The 24437-nt window shown below is 38.2% G+C and overlaps 1 protein-coding gene across 3 annotated transcripts in view; it reads left to right on the top strand.

Moving 5' to 3' along the window:
* Positions 1 to 24437, top strand: part of LOC122755562 — a 153847-nt gene that overhangs the window by 26598 nt on the left and 102812 nt on the right. Inside the window, exon 2 of one of the 3 annotated variants that reach the window (XM_044004172.1) lies at positions 2696 to 2812. The exons of 1 other annotated variant lie outside the window; for it this stretch is intronic. In XM_044004172.1, coding sequence (XP_043860107.1) covers positions 2696 to 2812 — 117 coding nt within the window. Of the gene's footprint in view, positions 1 to 2695; positions 2813 to 10344; positions 10473 to 24437 lie in introns of those variants that run through there. One more of the 3 variants, XM_044004174.1, reaches the window with a different exon arrangement.

Here is a 24437-nt window from a genome sequence, read left to right as displayed (position 1 = left end):
CTTGTCTCTTCCTGACTCCAGGCTCAGAGTTCTACCCACTGGTGATAGGTATCTCTGTATGTAGGTGGGCTGGTCTTGGGATAACAGACTTAAAGTCCATTTCTGGACTTGTAATGAAGACTTTCTAAGGCCTGTGAGAATTTATATTCTATTAGCATAGCCTTGAAGAATGGAAGGGTCACCTCAATTCTCCTTCATGATGAGATAATGCAGGGGAAGTCTGAAAAACTTCACTAAGGATAATGTCCCCAATAATAAAAATGACAATGATGATAATAACTAGCATTTCTATAAGGCTTTGGTTGCAAAGGTTTGGTTCTGTGATAAATACATCATCTCATTTGGTCCTCACCACAACCCTATGAGGTGTAGGTGTTATTATTATCTTCATCTTGCAGATGACGAGGCTAGTCTGAAAGAGGGTTAAGAAAAGAAATAAGCTTTTATCAAGTGCTTATTACATGCCAGGCTTTACAAATATTATCTTATTGGCTCCTCACAACCACCTTGTGAAGGAGATGTTATTATTACCCTCATTTTGTCATTCAGGAGATGGAGGCAAAGAAAGGTTAAGTGATTAGCCTAAGGTCACACAACTATTAAGTGTCTGGGGTGAAATTTGAACTCAGGTGTTCTTGACCCCGAGTCCAGCATTCTTACCCACTGTGGCAGCTAGCTACCTTCTCATGTTTCCCAGTCATCTGAGAAATGTGAGAAGCATGTTGTGCTTAGAGGAAGAACTTATTTTCCTGACATAAAACTAGCAAATACTGCATGCTGCTGTCAGAAACACCAACTTGGATGGCATTTACAGAAGTGCCATTAAGAAAAAGGACATGGAGGGAGATAGCTCTTTAAGAAGTCCACTTTGCTCTGAGTTTCACCATGTGGGATTCTAATAACTATCTCCTCTGCACCCAGGAATCCTTCACGAGGACTGCCCTAGGTAGAACTCCGGAACAGCTCTCTGTCATCTAGCTGTCTTCCTTGCAAGGCATTTTGAGAAATTCTCTCTCTCTCTCTCTGAATATAAACGTCAAATTTCCTGCTAGCCCTCCCCCATGTGCAGCCCCTCTGATGTGAGTTGCCAGGTTACTGCTAGCAGGGAAGCTGTTCCCAGAAAGAAGTGGGGTAGGATGGGGTGGGGGTGGAGGAAGAAAGAGTGGAGTTGGGAAACAACTTTGATGGTGGCGGAGGGAAAATATGTGGAGCATTTCTGTCGCCCAGGAACCATCAGCCTGTTTTCTGCTTGATTAAACCCTTCGTCTTGTTAGGAATTTGGTTGTCCTGGCGCCATGCTATTGTGGGGATGATATATTCCCATCCATGGCCATGTGTGGTCTTGCACATTTTCTGCCTCTGCTCATTATAATCCAAAGCGCGTTCATGGTGTACAAGTACATTGGTCCCACACTACCTGTGCTATTTTTGTGTGTGTTTAAGAACCATAGATTGAGAGCTAGAAGGGGAATCAGAAATCATCTAATCCAACCTCCTCTTACAGATAAGGAAACTGCAGCTCAGTTAAGTGATTAGTCCAAGATCACACAGCTAGTAAATGTCAGAGGTGGGATTTGAACCTAGGTTCTTTGATTCTCCAGCTAATCCTGTTTCCATTCTAATGGGCTGCTTCCATGGGCATAGTGGAAAGAGAGCCAGGCCTGGAGGACCTGAGTTCAAATGTGACCTCAGATATTAGCTGTGTGATCTTGGGCAAGTCATTTAATCCTGATTGCCTCAGTTTGCTCATCTGTAAAATGAGCTGGAGAAGGAAATGGCAAACCACTTCAGTGTCTTTGCCAAGAACCAACTTCCCCCATGCCTCCCCAAAAGGGTGTCAGGAAGTGTTGGACACAACTAAGAATGATTAAACAAGACCACCAAAAGCAACAGCAAATGCTGCTTCCATGAATTCCTTTGTGTTTTTTTTTTTCCCAGACCTGTGTTTACAATCAAGTAGGGAGCACCTCAGGAGGAAATTCTCTCTACCTCCCTGATTATCTCCAATTTATTCCATATATCTTATGGTCATACATACTTGTTTACACGTCATCTCCTTTGTTAGATTGTGAACTTCTTGAAGATAGGGAGTGTTTTTGCCGTTCTCTGTATCTCCATCACTTGGCACAGTGCCTGACGCAGCATTGGTACTTAATAAATGTTTATTTACTTGACTACCACTGCTGATTGACATTTTCTCTGCAACTTATGGCCTGGGTTACTGGAGGTTAAATGGCTTTTCTAGGATCACAAAGCCAATATTTGTCAAAGGCACAACTTGAACCCATATCTTCTTGACTCCAAGGCCAGCCCTCTATCCACTCTGCACCTAAGATATTAAAATCCTTCATTCCTCTTACCAGACTCTAAATTAGCTTAAATATTTTCCCCAAATAATGATAATGTATTGGTTCTATTGACTGGAATAATGAATTGTCTAATTTGCCTGCCATTATGAAGAATGTTTGTGTGTCCATGTGGGGAGGGGAGATAGAGGGCAGGAGGACTCCGAAGGAACACAAGGTAACAATAACAACTCTTTTGATTCTTGATTCAGAGCAATAAGCTATATTTTGATAAAAATAAAGGGGAAAATGTATCAATATTTAAAGTGGAAACATAATTTTAACCATTAGTATGATGACGCAGTTGTTATCTTTCTCTTTTTCTTTTCCTTTTTTTTGGGGGTATTCAGGATAACACAGCTCCAGAAATGATAGCCGGCATGGGTTACAAAAAAACATTCAGTAAGAAAACTTCAGTTATCAAGGAACACCAACCATGGGTAATGATTCGGTCCCAACTTGAACAGGTAGTTCAATCTTTGCACCATCATTCACAACCTAAACTTGAGGTATTATTTGCATATTTCTCTTTCTGATGCTTTAACTGCACATTCTGCTCACAAAGTAAGAAATAAGCTGGTCCTCTCTGCTGTGAATGTGCTTTAATGTAATTATAAAACCTCTTTGCCAAAATTCTGGTTTTCTGGCAAAATGGAGGAAGTCCTCTTTGAAAATTACTGAGTGTATAGTTACAAACTTTTATGGAAAAGAAGACTGTTTATATTTGTACATTTTATCTTGTACATTTTTATAGGAATTTTGGGGGTGTCTTAGTTGAAATAATTAGTATAAGGTGTTTTCTATTATGAGTATCTAAGGTTTTTATGGGGGAAGTGGTACAGATCTGGGATTGAAAAAAAAATTTAATTAATTTTATTTTTCTTCACTTACATGTAAAAACATTTTTAAACATTTGGGGTTTTTTTTTTCAAATTTTGAGTTCCAAATTATTTTTCCTCCCTTCTCCCTACCCTCCTTCCTCACTGAGAAGTCAAGCAATTTGATATAGGTTATACATGGGTAGTAACACAAAATGTATTTACATATTAGTCATGCTGGGAAAGAAAACACAGACCACTCCCCCCAAAAAAAGAAAAGAAAAAAAGTTTAAAAAGTATGCTTCTATCTGCATTCAGATTCCATCAGTTCTTTCTCTGGAGATGGAAATTATTTTTCATCATAAGTCCTTTGGAATTGTCTTGGATCATTGTATTGCTGAGAATAGTTAAGTCATTAACAGTTGATCATTTATAATATTACTGTTACTGTGTACAATGTTTTCCTAGTTCTGCCCACTTTTAAAAAATTTCTGGAGGGCAGTAAGGGTTAAATGACTTGCCCAGGGTCACATAACTAGTAAGTGGCAGGTGTCTGAGGCTGGATTTGAACTCAGGTCCTCCTGACTTCAGGCCTAGTGCTCTATCTACTGTGTTACCTAGCTGTCTCAGTTCTGCTCATTAAACTTTGCATCAGTTCATTAAGTCTTTTCAGGGTTTTTTCCTGAGAGTATCCTACTCATTATTTCTTATAGCATAAGAGTATTCCATCATAGTCATATGCCACAACTTGTTCATCAATTTTTCAATTGATGGGCATCCCCATAATTTCCAATTCTTTGCCACCACAAAAAGAACAGCTGTAAATATTTTTGTACACAAAGGTCATTTTCCTTTTTTGTTTGTTATCTCTTTGAAATACAGACCTAGTAACAGTATTTCTGCAACAAAGGGTATGTATGGTTTTATAGCCCTTTGGGCATAATTCCAAATTGCTATCCAGAATGGTTGAATCAGTTCACAACTCCACCAACAATGCATTAGTGTCTCAATTTTCCTACATCTCATCCAACATTTGTGATTTTCCTTTTCTGTCATTTAAGCCAATCTGATAGGTATAGGGTGGTACCTCAGAGTTGTTTTAATTTATATTTTTCGAATAATATTGAGTTAGAGCATTTTTTCATATGATTGTAGATAGCTTTGATTACTGTATCTAAAAGCTTCCTGTTCATATCCTTTGACCATTTATCAATTGGGGAATAGCTTTTATTTGATTCATTTCCCTATATGTTTAAGAAAGGAAGCCTTTGTCAGAGAAACTTGTAAATTTTTTTCAATGTTATTATTAACTTCATTTCCCTTTATCCTATTTTTCATCCATTTATCAGTCTCTCTCTCCTTTTACTCTCCTTTCCCTGTCTTCAAAAGTGTTTTGCTTCTGACTACTGCCTCCCACAATCCACCCTCCCTTTTATTGGTTCCCCCCTCCCCCTGCCCTTCTCTTATCCTCTCTCTCTCTCTCTCTCTTAGTTTCCTATAGGGTAAGACACATTTTTATATACAACTGACTGTGTATGCTATTCCATTTTTGAACCAATTTAAATGTGAGGTTTAAGCATTGCCCACCCCTTCTCCCAACCATTTCCCCCTCTACTATATAAGCTCTTCCTTTCATACCTCTTTTATGAGAGATGACTTTCCCCATTCTATCTCTCCCCTCTTCTCCCAATGCATCCCTCTTTCTCCCCTCATAATTTTATTTTTTTTAGATATCATCCTATCATTGTGAACTCGCACTCATACCTTCTATGTATACTCCTTTTAACTGTAATAATAATGAGAAAATTCTTATGAGTTAAAAATGTCTTCCCATGTAGGAATGTAAATAATTTAACCTCATTGAATCCCTTATTATTTCTCTTTCCTATTTATATTTTTATGCTTCTTTTGATTCTTGTTTTTGAAAGTCAATTTTTTACTCAGCTCTGGTCTTTTTGTTAGGAATGCTTGAAAGTCCTCTATTTCATTGAATATTGATTTTTTTAACCTGAAGAATTATATACATTTTTTTACTAGACAGGTGATCCTTGATTGTAATCCTAGTTCCTTTGCCCTCCAGAATATATCCCAAGCCTTCCAGTCCTTTAATATAGAAGCTACTAAATCCTGTGTTATCCTGATTGCGGCTCCACAATATTTGATTTGTTTCTTTCTGGATGCCTACCATGGAACTATAGAATCTGGCTATAATACTCCTGGGAGTTTTAATTTGGGGATTTCTTTCAGAAGGTGATAGGTGGATTCTTTCCATTTCTACTTTACCCTCTGATTCTAGAATATCAGGGCAGTTTTTCCTCATAATTTCTTGAAAGATGGTGTCTAGGAACTTTTTTTCATCATGGCTTTCAGCTAGTCCAATAATTCTTAAGTTATGTTTCCCTAATTTGTTTTTCAGGACAGTTATTTTTTCTAAAGAGATATTTCACATTTTCATTTATTTTTTTCATTATTTTGATTGTGTTTTATTGTTTCTTGATGTCTAATAAAGTCATTAGCTTCCACTTGCCCAATTCCATTTTTTGTTTGTTTGGGGTTTTTTTGTTTTTTAGTGAGGCAGTTTGGGTTAAGTGACTTGCCCAGGGTCACACAGCTAGCAAGTGTTAAATGTCTGAGGCCAGATTTGAACTCAGGTCCTCCTGACTCCAGGGCCGGTGCTCTATCCACTGCGCCACCTAGCTGCCCCCCAATTCCATTTTTAAGGGATTATTTTCTTCATTGAGCTTCTGTGCCTCCTTTTCCATTTGACCAATTCTACTTTCTAAGGAAGTTCATTTCTTTGGTAATTTTTTGTATATTTTTTCCATGTGGCTAATTCTGCTTTTAAGGACTTCTCTTCATTGGATTTTTGTGTCTCTTTTACCATTTGGCCTATTCTGTTTTATAAGGTGTTATTTTCTTAAGTATTTTTTTTTGTTCCTCCTTTACCAAGCTGTTGACCCTTTTTTTCACGATTTTCTTGAACCACTATAATTTCTTTCCCCAGTTTTTCCTACAACTTTCTTATTTGATTTTTTAAATCCTTAGCTCTTCCAGGAATTCTTTTTGGGCCTGAGGTCAATTTACATTTTTCTTTGGATGTAGTACTTTTGAATTTGTTGTCTTTTTCTGAGTTTGCACTTTGATCTTCCCTGTCATCATAGTAACTTTCTATGGACAGGATCTTTTTTGACTGTTTACTCATTTCCCCAGCCTATTTCTTTTCTTTTCTTTTCTTTTTTTGGTGAGGCAATTGGGGTTAAGTGATTTGCCCATGATCACACAGCTAGTAGGTATCAAGTGTCTGAGGCCAGATTTGAACTCAGGTACTCCTGAATCCAGGGTTGGTGCTCTATCCAGTTTGCCACTTATCTGCCCCCTCCCTAGCCTATTTCTTGACTTTTAACTTAAAGTTGGACTCTGCTCCCAGGGTGTAGGGGGCACTCTCCCAAGCTTTGGCTTTTTTTTTTTGGTATAACTGTTTTCAAAGCTAGTTCTGGGGATTCTGTAAATTTTCAGTTCTTTTAGGTTGGTATGATCTAAGGAGAGGTGTGTTTATTATTCTCCTGGCCTCTGCTCTGATCTGTGAGTGACCATAAGCACTATTTTCTGCTCTGGAATTGTGACCAGTGTCTCTACTCTCCTGTGGCTACAGGTTCTGGTGTGTTAGTACTCTTTCTTGCCCTGGGACTATGACCCAGGACTGTGACCAGGATCCAAGTATGGGTAGTACAATAAAGTCTTGCACCCAATGCCAGGAAAGGGAGCCCTGTAATCTCCATATGGCCAGCTGTCAGATCCCCTTACCAGTTACCAATCATATCTATGGATAGGAGTAAAGTTTATGACCAAAGAAGATATAGAAAACATCATGGAAGATAAATGGATAATTTTGCTTTCATAAAATTAAAATGGTTTTGCACAACCAAATCTAATAAGGCTAAGAATAAAATAGAAACAAATAAGAGGGGGAAAAGACTTTGCAGCAAGTTCCTCTGATGGTCACATTTCCAAGACATATAAGTAAGTAATTAAAATTTATTTTAGAAAGAGACATTCTACAATTGATAAACAATCTAAGGACATAAACAGACAACTCTCAAGGGAGGAAACCCAGGCTATCTATAAACATGAAAATTCTTGAAAGCACAACTAATTAGAGAAATACAAATTAAATCAATTCTGCTATCCCACCTCATTCTAATCACAGTGGGAAAGATGACAAAAAAGAAAAAAATGATAAATGTTGGAAAGGATGTAGGAAAATAGGCACATTAATGCACTGTTGATGGACCTATGAATGATTATAACTATTCTGGAAAGCAATTTGGAATAATACTCAAAAATTACTAAGGGGTATGTGCCCATTAACTTAGCTTTACCACTGCTAGGCCTATGCCCAAAAGAGACAAAAGAGGAAAAGGTCCTTTATGTACAAAAATATTCATAACTGCTCTTTTTTGTGTGTAGTGGCAAAAAAAGGAAAACAGAAACCCTGAGAAAAGAATGTCCAGCAATTTAAGACTGGCTGAATAAGTGATTGCTGAATGTGATGGAATGATACTATAAGAAATGAAGAAATAAAGTTGATAATTTCAAATAGACCAGGAAAGACTGATTCAAATGAACAGATGTAGAATGAAGTGAGCAGAACCAGAAGAATAATTTATATTATGCTATCAATATTATAAAAATTTATAATTTTGAGAACTTTTATAAGCTGATTAAGAATGAAATGAGCAAAATCAGTAAAATTATTTATGTAATAACAATACTGTAAAAAAACTGAAAGCTACACAAACTTTGATTAATACAATGAGCATTTATGATTCTAGAGGACTAAGTTTTGGGGGGTTTTTGATACTAGAGGACTAGTATTGAAACATGCTATTTGTTGCGGCATTGTTTTGGGAAGCAAAATGAAGCATAAATATCTAGATCTGTACCTATGTATAGATATATAATATACACACACACATATATAGGTAAACAAAGGTGTGCATAAACATATACATACATATATATGTTGCATATATGTGTATGTGTACCATCATTGGGGAAATTTGCTTAGCTTGACTAAGCATATTTGTTCAAAGAAATTATCTTTTTTTCTTTTCCCAGTGGGCAGTGGGGTAGGATGGAGAGAAAATAGATTTCTCTGTGTGTTTGTATGTATATGTATATGTGTGTATGTATAGGTGTGTGTGTGTGTGTGTGTGTGTGTATACACATACATACACACACACACACATATATATTTCCTTTTTTTCCAGGGCAATTGGGGTTAAGTGACTTGCCCAGGGTCACACAGCTAGTAAGTGTCAAGTGTCTGAGGCCAGATTTGAACTCAGGTACTCCTGAATCCAGGGTCGGTTCTCTATCTACTGTGCCACCTAGCTGCCCCCACACACATATATTTTAAATAGGCCAGGGAGACTTGGTGATACTATAGATATAAAATGTCACATACACTTTCATATGAGGTCAATGTATTATTAGTTTTATTTAACTGTTTTACTATGGTACAAGAGACCCTTAATGAAGTAGGAATAATCTGTAAAGGTGATGTAAAAACCAAACACATCAATAAAGGTAAAAAGTACAAAAACAAAAAAAACTTTGGAGAAAAAATAACTTTAACAATAATTTCTGAAAAAACATTTCTTACATAGAAAGATGCTACTTATCTTCTATGTGATGTCTTCTTTGTGTGTCCCCCACTCCACCACTAGTATCCATCCTTCCTATTTACCTTGTATTTAACTACGTTCTATTTGTCTGCATTTTCTCCTTATACTTATTCTGCATATATTTATATATTCATTTGTTTCTCTTGATGGAACATAAGGTCCCTGAAAGCAAGAATTGTTTCCATCTTTGTAATTTGCATTCCAAGCTTCTAGCACAGTGCTTGGCACATGGTAGGTAGTTAATAAATGCTTTGGGGTTTTTTTCTATTGTTTTTTTTGTTGTTGTTTTTTTTAGTGAGGCAGTTGGGGTTAAGTGACTTGCCCAGGGTCACACAGCTAGTAAGTGTTAAGTGTCTGAGGCCGGATTTGAACCCAGGTACTCCTGACTCCAGGGCCAGTGCTCTATCCACTGCACCACCTAGCTGCCCCATAAATGCTTTGTTGATTGATTGACTGATTAAAAACCTCAGGTGAGAGGGCAGCTAGGTGGTGCAGTGGATAAGCACCGGCCCTGGATTCAGGAGTACCTGAGTTCAAATCCGGCCTCAGACACTTGACACTTACTAGCTGTGTGACCCTGGGCAAGTCACTTAACCCCCATTGCCCCGCAAAAAAATTAAATTGGGGCAGCTAGGTGGCGCAGTGGATAGAGCACTGGCCCTGGAGTCAGGAGTACCTGGGTTCAAATCCGGCCTCAGACACTTAACACTTACTAGCTGTGTGACCCTGGGCAAGTCACTTAACCCCAATTGCCTCACTAAAAAAAAAAAAAAAGAAAAAAAAAGAAAAAAAAAAACCTCAGGTGAAATCCTAACTTTTTGTGTAATTTTAAAGGGTATTGAGGTGGATTTAGAATCATCCTTGTTACCTTCAGTGTGTGTAAATTTGGATGCCAGAGAGGATTTGGACTCTCTTTGGCAATAAAAAGGGCATGTGTCCTTTGAATACATCTAGTTTGCATATAAGGTTGGACAACAGACAACAGCTCCATCTGTTGGGTAACTTCTCAGCATGCATATCCACCAACAACCGCATTTTTAATCAATATTGGAAGGTCAAAAAAGTTAACTGTAAAAAGCAGATTGGCCCAATATTCATTGTTAATTCTTTCTACGAGAGAGGACATTTGGGGATAGCCTAAAATGAAGTTCCTATTCAGCAGAACTTTGTTTTGAACATTTAGTCTCAAGGGTAGTGATATGTTAGTATAAAGTAAGAGTAGCTTGCATAAGCCAGGCATGAAAATCAGTCTCATCCTTTGCAGTCACACCACGTATTTGTGTGACTGCCTAATGAACCATTGCCAGGGACTCTGCAGATAGATGGGGAATCAACCTCTAAGTTTAAAAATGACGTTAGTCCTGAACATGTTTTTAGGATTTGAAGACTACAAAATAAAATGTATGAATCATGGTTTGGTGTGTGGGAAGATCTCCTTGGAGCTAGTATTTGGTACTGTTTTTTGGTGGTTAGAGAAAAAGGAGGCTGACAAATGAACTCCACCCTAGGTAGAAAGGAAAGGGAATCGAAGAAAGAGAATCAGTCTTCCAAAGCAAAGACCTCAGGATTCTAGAGTATCCAACATTCCACCTGAAGCATGAATCTCTTCTACACCACCTCAGGCAAGTGGCCATCCCACTCATTGTTGAAGATCTCTAGTGAAAGGGGACTCACCATATTTTCCTCCTTTCCAGATTGCCTTTTATAAAAATTATTTATTTATTTATTTTATTTTGGGGGGGGGGGAGGTGAAGCATTTGGGGTTAAGTGACTTGCCCAGGGTCACACAGCTAGTAAGTGTTAAGTGTCTGAGGCTGGATTTGAACTCAGGTCCTCCTGAATCCAGGGCTGGTGCTTTATCCACTGAGCCATCTAGCTGCCCCTTCAGGTTGCATTTTGAAAGGCAGGCTGTTAACTTCTGAACAGGTTGTATTGTGAGGAAGTTTCTTTATATATATTGAGCCAAAATCTGCCTCTCAGTGGCCTCTGGGATCGTGCACAACAAATCTTTCCTTCTTTCATGTGATGGCCCTTTAGATGCCTGAATATAGCTGTCAATCCCCACCACCCATGCTCACCACCATAAAAGGCTTCTCTTTTCCATATGAACCACCTCCACTTCTGTTAGGCTGTAGCTGGTCCCTGCTTCTCTTCCCCTGCCTCTCCTCCTCTCAGACTGTAGACACACAGGTTTGTGCATTGGAATATAGAATCAAAGAGTTGCTAGATTGCTTGAATACGGTCTACTCCAGTACCAGCCTGAAATATGAATCCCCTCTAAAATCATGACTAGCTATTCTTTACTAAACAATTGGTCTGTTGTGAAATGGTCAGTTAAATACCTTAGAAAGTCTCAGATAATAGTGATTGGAGCAAAACACTAGGTCACTGAGAGATGATCCATCCATTCTGCCTCATTTAGGAGGAGAGTTATCTATACTTTTCTTGAAAGTCTTAGTGAGGAAGATTGAACAGCTTTGGTTCAAATCTAACTTAGCCACTTCCTACCTGTGTGACCTTGGGCAAGTGATTTGTGGTAGTTAGATGGCACCATAGGTGGAACACTGAGCAGCTTCAGAGACGTACGAGCTGCATGGTCCTGGGCAAGTCACTTAACCTCTGTTTGCCTCAGTCTCCTCAACTGTCAAATGGGGATAATAATAACACCTACATCCCAGGGTTTTTTATGAGGGTCAAATGATATAATATTTAAAAATATAATATTAGCAAAGTACCTGGCACATAGTAGGAGCTTAACAAATATCTGTTTCCTTCCTAAGTGACTCAAAGTCTTTTGGAGCAGAGGAAGTTTTATATCCCAAAGGAAGGCCAGATGGAAAAATATTAGTAGAGGTTTCCTTGTATTTTATGCAAGATACTTTGAAGGACATAGGGATCCAGGAGGAACTTGAAACAGGAAAAGCTTGACAGTTTGTCTCTGGTAATAGGCTACATGAACTGGAGGAAGGGAATCCCTGGTAAATGGTAACAGAAATAGAAAAAGAAATATGTATGTATGAGTATCATTTAAGTAATGGTTGGATATTAGCTTGTAGTTACGAGTATATCCAAAATACAAAGTAAATTCAAGGTAGTTTTAGAAGCGATACATTAGCAGCTGGGAAAGATGTAGGAACTGCCCCATGAACTGGGCTTTGAAAGATATGGGATTCTAGGTGTTACAAGTAAGGAGGAAATATATTCCAGGCAGGAGGTGCAGCCTGTGTGAAGCCACTGGGATGGGAAATGGAATGTTGTATGTAAGAAACAGTTTTTAAAAACAACACAGTTTAACTGGACTGTAGGGTATATGAAGGGGAATGCTGTTCAATAAGTCTGGAAGGGTGGGTGGGAACTAGGTCATGAAGGACTCTAAGTGGAAAATAGAGGAGTCTATAGTTGATGCTAGAGGTAATAGGAGTTTATTGATCAGTAGAGTGACACTGTCAGACAGCAGTGATAACTTACAGCAAAGGCACATGCTGGTGGGAGATGAGCTTCTTAGGCAAGCCTGAGCCTGGAATCCCCATTTTCCAATTTCAGATTGTCTTTTACTGCCTTTCCTTATCCTTTCCTGAGCACAATTCATTGACTAACCATCTTGAAATATGGCTGTTTCCAGCCTATCATTACATCATTGGTAATCCTGAGTTCTAGAGTTCCCAAATCAGGTTTTGACTGTTCAGAGTGACAATATTTCCTTCACAGAATGCTTCTTGGAGAAGATGAGGGCAGCAGAGTAATCCCCAACCTGGACAACCAAAGCCATGCAATGAATGGAGGTCTGGACATTGTCAATTAGAGTCAATTAGGTGGCACAGTGAATAGAGTACTGGGCCTGGAGTCAGGAAGAGCTGAGTTCAAAACTGGCCTCAAATATTTTCTAGGTATGTGACCCTGGGCAAGTCACTTAACTTCTGTCTGCCTTAGTTTTCTCAACTGTAAAATGGGGTTAATAATTCCACCTATCTCTTAAGGTTTGTTGTGAGAATCACTTGGGATAATATTTGTAAAAAGTGCTTAGCACAGTGCCTGGTACATACTAGGTGCTATATAATTGCTTACTCCCTTCTCCAAACTACATGGTATTACTGTGAGTGTGGGTCTGAGGTGAATGAGAAAAATTTCTTCAGCAGTCCCAGGAAGAGAAGTGAAATGGAATATTTGAGCATCTCATTTCCTATCTTTGTTCATCCATGCCTTTTAGTCCTTTGCAGTTTATTTACTTTCTTTTTTTTTAAGTGAGGCAATTGGGGTTAAGTGACTTGCCCAGGGTCACACAGCTAGTAAGTATTAAGTGTCTGAGGCCGGATTTGAACTCAGGTATTCCTGACTCCAGGGCCAGTGCTCTATCCACTGTACCTCCTAGCTGCCCCTGTTTATATACTTTCTGTGGTGAAGGAATTGAAAAGCTGTCTTATATCTGATATCCATATTGAACACTGAGTATCTTTATGGGAGAGAACCCTGTTGCCCAATTCAAGGGAGGCACAAATGAGGCTTTGTTTTTTAGAGATTTCCCTTGTGTCCACTACATATAAACAGTAGCCATTTTAATTTGGAGACCAGTAGGATGCCTACTGACCACACTGGAAAGAGATTTGATCATGTTATCTTGTTGGCAAATAAGCATTCGATTGATTTAATCCCTAGGGGCCAAAGCATGTGTGTGTGTGTGTGTGTGTGTGTGTGTGTGTGTGTGTCCATGCTCATGCACACACACTTCATAGCTCCTTAGTGGTGGTTTAATTTGCTTTGGGCTTTCTACCTTTGTGCTTGAGATCTTCACAAATAACATTGCAAAACATAGCCACAAAAATATTCTACCTCAAAATGACACAGGAAAACACTTCATTCTCATTGCTAGCAGCACCAGCTCGCATTCGTAAAAGGCTAAAGTTGGTCAAACACTGCATATGTTAGCTCCTTTGATCTTGACAATAGTCCTATAAAGTAGGTGCTGTTATGATTCCCATTTTCCAGAGGGGAAAACAGGATGAGAGGGGTTAGATGACTAGAAAGTATCTGAAGTCCAGCACTCTATCCAATTCACCTATGTTTATGTTTCTGAAAAGCTGCTTGGATGTAAAAGAACTAGAATTCAAAGTGTAGAGCAAGCCAACCAAGAAATGGAACTGGCCAGGAAAAGGTGAGCCATGAGGAGCCATATGAAAGACAACCACACTGATAGAAGCATGAATATAGCTGTGATCGAAAGGTCCTTGGGCTCGACATGGACCGAGATGAGACAAGAGGCAGCACGGGACTTTGATGGATTTGGCATAGCAGTTCATACAGATTTCCTTAATGATTTGGAGGATCATAAAATGATATTGCCATTAATATCCAGGGAAGCGATTTCCAACTCTTCAAACCCAAGATGCTGTCTTTATTTTGTAGCAATAGAATGAATATTTTTACTTAAGCAAAAGGTAGTATGTGATCTCTAAAGGGATTCTGGAAGTCACTCAGAAAGATGGAACCTGGTTAACCAAGAAAGGAAATTCATTACCAAAAAATTTCAACCATTAAGAAGCTACCAGTAGATATGTTTTAATGTCAGCTATGGTTCCTCCTTGAAAAAAATATGAAAAAAGAGTAAGAAAAATAAATAAAAGAAGTTGAATTTCGGCATACAGCCACATTCTCTAGTAGGTTCATTTTTGGCAGGTTGCTTTTGGCGCACAAAGCTAACATATGTTGACACTTTGGGGCCAGCAACTACAGTAACCCCATGGTTTTTATTTGCATATGTTACATCTCCAGTCACATTGAGTATCTTCCAGTAATCCTCTAGGACTCCAGGAAACAAGAGCACACAGCACACAGTGCATTAAACATTTGACATGTACAAGTCACCTGTTTTAATTTTACTGGCACTATGATCTCTGGCAATATAGCTTGTATGGTAAAAGCTGATTTGTGTCCTGTGTTCTAGCAACTGAAAGTCCTTCTTGATGGGCTTCACCACTAATAACAGCAGCATCAACTGGCATTTCTATAGAACTTTAAGGTGCTATATACATTTGATCTTTTTTTTTTTTAACAAGTTCCCCACTCACCCCCCATGCCCCCAGGCAGTGAGGATTAAGTGATTTGGCCAGGGTCACACAGCTAGTAAGTGTCAAGTGTCTGAGGTCAGATTTGAACTCAGGTCCTCCTGAATCCAGGGCTGGTGCTTTATCCACTGTGCCACCTAGCTGCCCCCTAAATTTTATCTTTATTTGACAGATAGGAAGTCAGAGAAACACAGAAAGCTTGGATGAGAAACTGGTGCTGGAAAGAGACAAGGTTCTAAAGTGGCAATTGGTTGGAGCTGGGTATTACTTTGGCTGCATCCCACAAATTTTTGTCTGTTTAATTTTTGTCATTATCTTTAATGAAATTATTCATTATTTCTACGATTTCTTTGACCCACCCATTCTTTGGAATTGTCATTTACTTTCCTATTAAATTTTGATTTATGTTTCAAAGGCCTTTTATTGAATATAATTTTTATTACATCATGATTAGAAAAAGATGCAACTTTCAGCTTCCTTTTATATGTTATCTTCTCCCATTAGATTTAAAGCTCTTTGAGGCCAGGAACTGTCTGTCTTTTTCTTATTACATGTACTCCCAATACTTTGCATAGTTCTTGGCACATAGTATTGTGTATTGTACAGGAAACAAGGCTTCTAGCATGTTAAGTAGAACTTCTATGGAGGATTTATTAAAGGACATAGTTATACATGGGTATATATACACATACCTACACACATGTTCATACATGCATACATACATGGAAAGAGAGAGGAGAAAGAAAACGAAAGATGGCGTTTGGGTTGTGATTGATATTGGCAATGGACATGCCTACTCTGATGAGCTCATGGATCCACTGAAGCAACAGAGGACTTAGAGATGAAGGGACTAAGGGGTCATTTTTTGGTTGTATAGTCTGCCCTTGACTTTTTTTTTTTGGTGAGGCAATTGGGGTTAAGTGACTTGCCCAGGGTCACACAGTTAGTAAGTGTTAAGTGTCTGAGGCCGGATTTGAACTCAGGTCCTCCTGACTCCAGGGCTGGTGCTCTATCCACTGCGCCACCTAGCTGCCTCCCTGCCCTTGACTTTTACATAATAGAAATAAGTCATTAGTAAACAAAGTGATATTTTAAAAAACACTCTTCAGGATCTGTCTTGAGGTTAGTACACACCTACCTATTTCCAATACCTGTTATCTTGTAGTGATAGTGGATAAATATAATAATGATCTAAATAGCCATTCTAAATTATTAAAGATCAAAATAGTTTTTGTATAAATTTAGTGCTAAATAGATTGTGTTCTGATTTTTTTCTTTTTTCTTTTTCTTGTTTTATTTTTTGGTGGGGCAATGAGGGTTAAGTGACTTGCTCTGGGTCACACAGTTAGTAAGTGTTAAGTGTATGAGGCTGGCTTTGAACTCAGGTCCTCCTGAATCCAGGGCCAGCGCTTTATCCACTGTGCCACCTAGCTGCCCCCATGAGGTCAAATTTGAACTGAGGTCCTCCTGAATCCAGGGCCAGTGCTTTATCCACTGTGCCACCTAGCTGCCCCCATGAGGTCAAATTTGAAGTGAGGTCCTCCTGAATCCAGGGCCAGTGCTTTATCCACTGTGCCACTTAGCTGTCCTTGTGTTCTGATTCTTTGAAAATGTTAACACACTCATTTCATGTGCTATAATTCTCTCAAAAAGAATATCTGATTTACTTGAACATTTATCTTCCTAACCATTCCTAAGACCATTAATTATATTTCTATCTTGTAATGGAGAACAAGGAGCTACTATGCTACTCATTCTTGAAATTTGATTCTTTAGCCCCCTGTTTCATAGCATTTAATAGCCAACCATTATAACAGCTAGCATTTAAATAGCACTAAATATGTACCAGACACTTTGTTAAGCATTTTACAAATATTTTCTCATTTATCTTCACAACAACCCAGGGAGGTAGATGCTATTATTATTGCTGTTTTATAATTGAAGACTCTGAGGCAAATATAGGTTAAGTGATTTGCCCAAGATCATACTAGTAAATGTTGGAGGTATATTTGATTTCAGATCTTCCTGACTCCAGACCCAGGACTCTTATCTACTGTGCCACCTAGTTGCCTTGATATTTACCTGAGGATGGTTTTGATCAATGAACTCTTCAGATGCACCCCTTTTATAATAAAACACTATTTAAATGTTAAATCATCATCATTATCTTATCTAGCTCAACTTTGAATTTAAGAATATGTCAAAGGACCAGTTTGCCTCAATTGACAGAGTTATATTTTGCACATAATAGAGACAGCAAGCTGAAAAAATTTATTTCAAAGTAAAATGAAAATATCTGCTTGTCATTATTTGCATTTAAAGTACATTTACACAGAGAAGAGAAATTATAGTAAAATTATAAAAATCATTTCAAGAAATCATTGTGTCAGTTGCCATGCCTGGTTCTTCAAGTGTTAAAGTATCCTAAAGCCTTTTCTCATGGTTATGTTGCTTTATACTCTTCAGGGGTGAAACACAATCCTAGACTTTTTCTCCTTTCTTCCAAAGCTTCCATATGTGCTTCCCTAACTCGAGAATCTCTGGAAGGTTTTTCCTGCTAGAAAGTGGGAATATCCCCATAACTGCAAAATGATGGGATAGGATTAAGTGATTTCCAAGGTTGTTCCAAGCTCTAAAATTCTATTGTGCCTCCCTCACTCTGAATTCTGTCTTAGGAAATGTTCACAGAGCCAAATCTTTGTTGTTGTTTTTGGTTTTGTTTTTTTGCAGGGCAATGAGGGTTAAGTGACTTGCTCAGGATCACACAGCTAGTAAGTGTCAGGTGTCTGAGGCTGGATTGGAACTTAGGTCTTCCTGAATCCAAGGCCAGTGCTTTATCCACTGTGCCACCTCGCTGCCCCCCAAAATTCCTCACTTTCTCTGGCCCCGATTCTACCTGAACTTTCTTCCATTCCCTTTTTGTTTGTTTGTTTGTTTTTCTGGGCAATGAGGGTTAAGTGACACAGAGCCAAATCTTAAAACACCACCACCAGTATCAGAAAATCTCCCACCATTCCCTTTATAGCATCTTGTCAAAAGCAGTCCCCAAACATGGGTGTGTCAGACATTCTCAGTTTCCTGTTAATTATAAAAATGAAGTCTGAGAAGTAGGATTGGAAGAGCATCCCAATGCAATTTCATTTCAGTCTCATACATTTATATGACTAACTTACTATACTCATCCCCATTTGGATTTAAAGTAATTTTATTATCTTCAAAGTTAAATGTAGAGCACATATTTTCCTCCTGGGCTTCCCTTCCAAAAACATATTTAAATCTCCCATCATCTCCCTTCTCCAACACATATAAGAGGGAGAAGAACCTATTTTGTTGTTGTTTTCTTTCCAATGCAGCTAATTGGGCAGAATAGAACTACTGTTGCTTTGTTTGATTTTGAGTCAGCTGTAAACATTTTTAGAGATCTCTCTAGGACAAGAGAAAGTCATGGATTCTAAGAAATCCCATCGTTGTGGATAGTTTGGTATCAGGACAGCTTTTATTTCAAAAGCATCATTTAAATAATAGATAAAATCACTTGGTGATTTGCCCAAATCTATAATTTCATCGGTATAGGGGAAAAAAAAATTACAATTTGCCTCAGTTTCCTAAACTGTAAAATGATCTTCATAGCTGCTAGCTCACAGGATACAAGATAATATTTGCAAAAGTCCTTAGCACAGTGTATGGCATGTAGGAAGTGCTACATAAATGTTTATTTCCTTCTTCCCTTCTCTCTACCAATGAAAATCTTCTGTTTAGGTTCTTAGAATTGCCTGGTACAGTGAAAGATTTAGTAACTTGCTGAGGGTCATATAGTTAATATGTGTCATATGTAGGTAGATTTGCAACTCAGATCCTCCCAACCCCAAGATCAGCTTTCTATCCACTCTGGAACACTACTTCCCTACTTGGCGATATTTCAACTTATCAAAGATTCTGTATTAGCATATTTCACTACAGATCCTCTAGCAATGTATTACTAAATTTAGGGTTTGTCCTTAATCCCCACCAGTAGGAAGCTATGGTCCCAACCCTTTAGCAAAAACAAAAACAAAAACAAAAACAAAAACAAAAACAAAAAAAAACCCAAACCCACAATGAATTATATAAAACTCCATTAATTTCAGCTTGCTGATGACTAGGCTGTGAGAGTCCTTACTATGATTCACAGGAATAGTACTTACATGCAGATGCTTCCCCAGGTCATTCTCATTTGTCTAAGGGAAAGTCCCTCATTAATCACAATTAATCCTGAAAGAAAGAGGAACAAAAAGAATAATAAAACAATAAAAACCCAAAGCTTAGTGTATAACACATTTTCTCCTGTTTTACCCCTTATTTGATATCATGAAAAAGGCAGTCATACTCCATAGCCTTGAAACTGATCAAAAGTTAAAGCAAGACATGAATTAAAGTCAGAGAGTTTTTGGTCATTGATTTTATTTTTTCAGTATAAAAAGAGGCTGAGTTTTAGGACCTGGAAGTTTCTTCAGCCTTTAAATCCAGTTTCCCCATTCAATGAGGTGTCAATTGTCGAAAAGGCCATGGGAGCAAAGATTTAGAGCTGAAAAGGACCTGAGATGCCATCTAGGCCCATCCCTTATTTTTATAGATGAGGATCTATAGGTTCAAAGAGGTGAAATTTGAACCTAGTTCTTCCTAACTCCAAATCCAGTGCTCTATTCATCATACCATACTGTCATATCATGAGAACAAATATCTGATCACATCTCTCCTCTCCACCCCCATCCTCACCCCACTCCCACCCCTACTTTCCTGGAACTGAATGGATTTATCTTTATGATGGAAAATGCTATTCTAAGTTCTTTGTTATAATTGATTTTGTGGTAAACCAATTTATTCTGGTTGTCATAACATGACTATAAAATAATAACTAGCTTTCATACCTGTCTCATTACATTTGTGATCATGCCATGTGACTTTTCAGTCTAAGGCAAGATGAGTCAGAAGTGAGATCAAAGGCAGTGTTTAATAGCAAATACTTCTTTAGGGGGATATTATCTTTTTTAATTAAAATTTTTTTAGTTATTTAACATTCAGCCAAAAGTTTTATTTATTAAGCACCTACTATGTGCCAAGCACTGAGATAAGTATATACAATGAAAGGCAGAAAAATAAACAAATACACCCTACCCTCAAGGAGCTTACATTCTAATGTGGGGAACAAAATGTAAACAATTATGTATAAACAGGATATATGTGGTATGAAGCCTCTGATAAGTGGTTGACTGGCCACCCCACAAAAGCAGAATTTGTCATTCTTCACAGTTTGGGAAAAGAGAGGAAACTAACATGAGTTCTGCTCTCAGGATGGTGGAAGCTTTCACTTATACACTATGACAGAGTTTGAGGGGCTCTTGAGGATAATGAGAGAAGGAGGTGGGCTGGTAGTTGTCCCATAGCATCAGTCAGAATATACCATGCCTATAGTTCCCTTCCTTAAGATGTTTACCTAAATGGACCAAGTAGGAGGTGTGTAACTCTGTGGTTTTGTTTTTTTAATTTCCTGCACTAGATCCAGTAACAGCAGAGTTGAAACAAACAAACCAGCTGAAAATAACCAAGCAGTTACTACTCTTTACATCATCTCTGCATTACTTCCACTTAATTTCATTTAAAAAATATAGTTGCTAAATTTATTATTATTTTTCATAAAACTCCATGATTGATTCTGTCCTTCATTTCCATGTCATCATCACCATAACTAAAAGCAATTATCCATATTTTTGAACATATAGGACCCTTTCCTCTATGTCTTTGATCTTCTTGGTATATAGGTCTAGCAGTAGTATTTGATGGATCAAAGGCTGTGCACAGTTTATGGGATCTATTCCTTTAGTGTTATTTGGAAAGAAACAAAAATATGTACAGATTAAGAAATACTACTTTCAAAAAATGAATGAAAATCAAAATGCACAACTGGAACTTCTGACATCCTAAAAAAATTGTTTGACAGGAAGAACGGCATTTTGTTATTTGTTGGGAGAGCACATTAGTCTATTTTTATTAGTTTAACATGCATCCTTCATGTAAGTTTTACAAGTCTGATACTCCACCAAATGTCATCGTTGTAAGGGACCTTAGAGGTTATCTAGTTCAAGACAAATAGGAAAAGGAATCTTCTCTAGAGTATTCCTAACATGTGACCAACTTGCCTTCGTGTGAAGATCTTCAGTAATGACTTTTAACATCCAAGGTAGCCCATTCTACTTTTGGATAGTTTTAATTGTTATGAAATTCTTCCTCAAACTGAGTGACCATCTCTCTTCCTATACTCTAAACCATTGTTCTGTGGGACTAATCAAATGACTCTTATCTTTCTTCCCCATGACATTCCTTCTAATACTTGAAGACAAGTTCTTATGTCATACTAAGTCTTTTCTTCTCCCTGCTAAATATTTCCAGTTCTTTCATCTAAAGTTTGACTTGTGGTCTACTACTCACCATCCTAATCACCTTTCTCCAGACATCCTCTGGCTTACTAATTCCTTTCCAAAAATGTACTACCCCAAACTGAATCCAGTATTCTGGAAGCCCGGGCAAGGTACAACAGAACCAGCATCTCTCATTCTGGAAACCATTTTCATTCTACCCAGCATTGAAATAACTTTCTTTTGGTTGCCACGCTATGCATTTGTTTCATTTTTTTTTTGCCCCAAACCTACAGATCTTTTTGCATGATAACTATTGTTTAGCCATTCCCTACTCCATCCTAGCTTCATATAATTTTTAGAACTCAAGTATAGGAATTTTTAAAATTTATTCCCATTTAATTTTGTTATTAGAAGTAACTTTTTATTCTAGCCTGGCAAGATGCTTTAGAGTCCTGGTTCTGTCATTCAATCCCATCTTTTATAATACGTGTTAAGGGGTTAGGATGCATCAAGGAATTTGGGACTACTAAAGTTTAAACTGGTCAGCTAAACTAAAGGATATGGGTATGGGGTAACTCTCCTTGAGAAGCTAAACTAAAGGACAGACACATCTTGAGAAGTAAGGGAGATATGCCTATTAGGTGTGGCTACTGCTTGGTCAACATCAGGAGTCAGAGATAACTCCAGAAATCAGAACAACCACCCCTCACCAGACTTCTCCAAACCCACCCCTAATAAGGGCTCAGGTGATCACCCCATCTACCATTTATAAAAGCTTTTGCCTTTCTCCTGTTTTAGGCGATAGGTATCTCAGAGAATGTCTCTCTGAACCGTCTCCCCTTGAGAGACTTCCCTCTCAGTCATTTTCTCTAGATCCTAAATAAAAGATTATTTTATTCTAATTGGATTTGTGTGTAAGAGGGTGTCATTCTTTAAAGAGGAATACCTAAGGACCCCCACAACCTACTTCCCCATAAGAATAAGCCTTTCCCAAACCTCTTAATTCTAGTGCCTTTCATCTGTTATTTTCTATTTATTTATTGTTTTTGTTTTTTATTTTTAGTGAGGCAATTGGGGTTAAGTGACTTGCCTAGGGTCACACAGCTAGTAAGTGTTAAGTGTCTGAGGCTGGATTTGAACTCAGGTCCTCCTGACTCCAGGGCCGGTGCTCTATCCACTGTGCCACCTAGCTGCCCCCTTTTATATTTATTTTTATATAGCTTTGCTTTGTATATATTTGTTTGCATGTTGTCTTCCTTATTAGCTCTTTGAGGAGCTTTTGCCTCTTTTTGTATCCCTAGAGCTTAGCACAGTGCCTGGCACATAGTGACTTAGATATTTATTGATCGATCAATTAATTCCACATACCAGCTATTCTTCCTAGCCTAGAGTCATTCATAAATTTGATAAGAATGTTGTTTATGTCTATGGCCATTTAACAGATAGTACCTTAATTTAATGAATTTTTTTCATATGAAGTCTACATTTTTAAAAAATCATTTTGAGCCAAGTGTGGTAGTACTATGTATAGTAGCTGCTACTGGGGAGAGTGAGATTGGTGTACTGCTTTAAATTTGAGAGATCTGAGCTAGAGTAGGGCTAAAATCAATGGGGGATATATTCAAAGTCTAATATCAATATGGTGAGAGGAGGAAAGGAGGACAGATCTATAAGGAGGGATGAACCAGACCCGGTTGGAAATGGAGCAGGTCAAAGCTTACTCCATTGCACTTCCAACCTGGGCAACATTGAGAGAGCCAATCTCAAATTTAATATTAATAGCAATAGTAATAATAAATCATACTGAGCAATTCAGTTTGCCTCTTTGGGTCTCAGTATACTCATCTGTAAAATTTAGAGCATGGGCTAGACATATCTAGAATCCTTCCATTCTTTTGGTTGTAGGTAGGACATATCTAAAGTTCAATAAATGATAAGCAGAATTTTGTTCATGTTTGGCAGAAGTCTAATTTCAAAGATTTTCACAAGAAAAAGAAAGAATGGGGGTTATTTTTTATATCTTAGGAAAGTGATTTCCCTATTTTAGCCTTTCCTTAAAAAGAAAAAAGTTAACATTAAATACTGAGAATTCTTTTATCCTGAATAAACACATTTGGGCTAAACATGTTGAATTGGAAATCAAAAGAGTAAGGTGTAATGATTCACAATATGGTAGTCACTACTCCATGTCTGAGAAAGAATATGGTCATGATTAATAACAGGTGTTGGCAGCCTATGACATTTGTACCAAATATGATATTGTTATGGGCCCAGGCCTCAAACAATCTTCTTGAGAAACTAAACCAAAGAACAGACACACCTAAAGAGATAAGTGGAACCTGATCAGGACTGAGCTAGCTCCAGAACCATCACCCTTCATTCCAGTCTCCCCCACCCCTGGGGAAATAAGATTAGGTGTGGCTGCTGCCTTTGTGGCGGGAGGAGGAGATGGCTTGAGAGATCCACAGCCACCCCTCACCCAATTCCCCCAGCCACCACCAGTGGGGGATGGTCCTCCCTCAATAAGAGAACTTTCCATAGTCAGATGATCGCCCCCATCAGTCCTCTATAAAAGTATCTGCCTGTCTCCTGCTGGAGGAGATTAGTATCTCAGAGCCAAGCTCTGTGCTATGCCTTCTCCCCATGAGAAGAAGCCCAAGGATTTCTCTCTTGGTTTCCCTTCCCCAGCCCCTAAATAAACTACTATCTTATTCTATTGGATTTGTATGCAAGAGGGTTTAATTCTTTAAAGAGGGATTCCTAAGAACCCAAACCCCTACCCTATTTCCCCATAACATAATGTAGATTGATTTTGGTGACATGTTAAGTTCAGTCACCATGACCCCATCACCACTCAGTCCTTATTTATGTACATGATGTTTGTTGTCTATTATGGTTCTTGGGAGCCTTCTCAGAATGAGCAGAATCAGCGAAACCATCCCTGCCGCTCTTCTCCCAAGAGTCTATAGACTTATGATGGACCCACTCTAGGAAACACTTCTGAAGTAGCTGATATTTCTCTTCTGTGCCCTCCTTTCTCCTTTTCTTTAACACTTTCCCACCACTTGGTACCTTCAGTTTCATGTTTTCCAGGTACCCAGTACCAATTAAATGAATTCACACTATGGTGTGA

This window comes from Dromiciops gliroides, chromosome 4, assembly GCF_019393635.1.
Source record: "Dromiciops gliroides isolate mDroGli1 chromosome 4, mDroGli1.pri, whole genome shotgun sequence".
Lineage (NCBI taxonomy): Eukaryota > Metazoa > Chordata > Mammalia > Microbiotheria > Microbiotheriidae > Dromiciops > Dromiciops gliroides.
The sequence above is the reverse complement of the archived record's forward strand: the minus strand, read 5'-3'. Positions and strand labels throughout refer to the sequence as shown.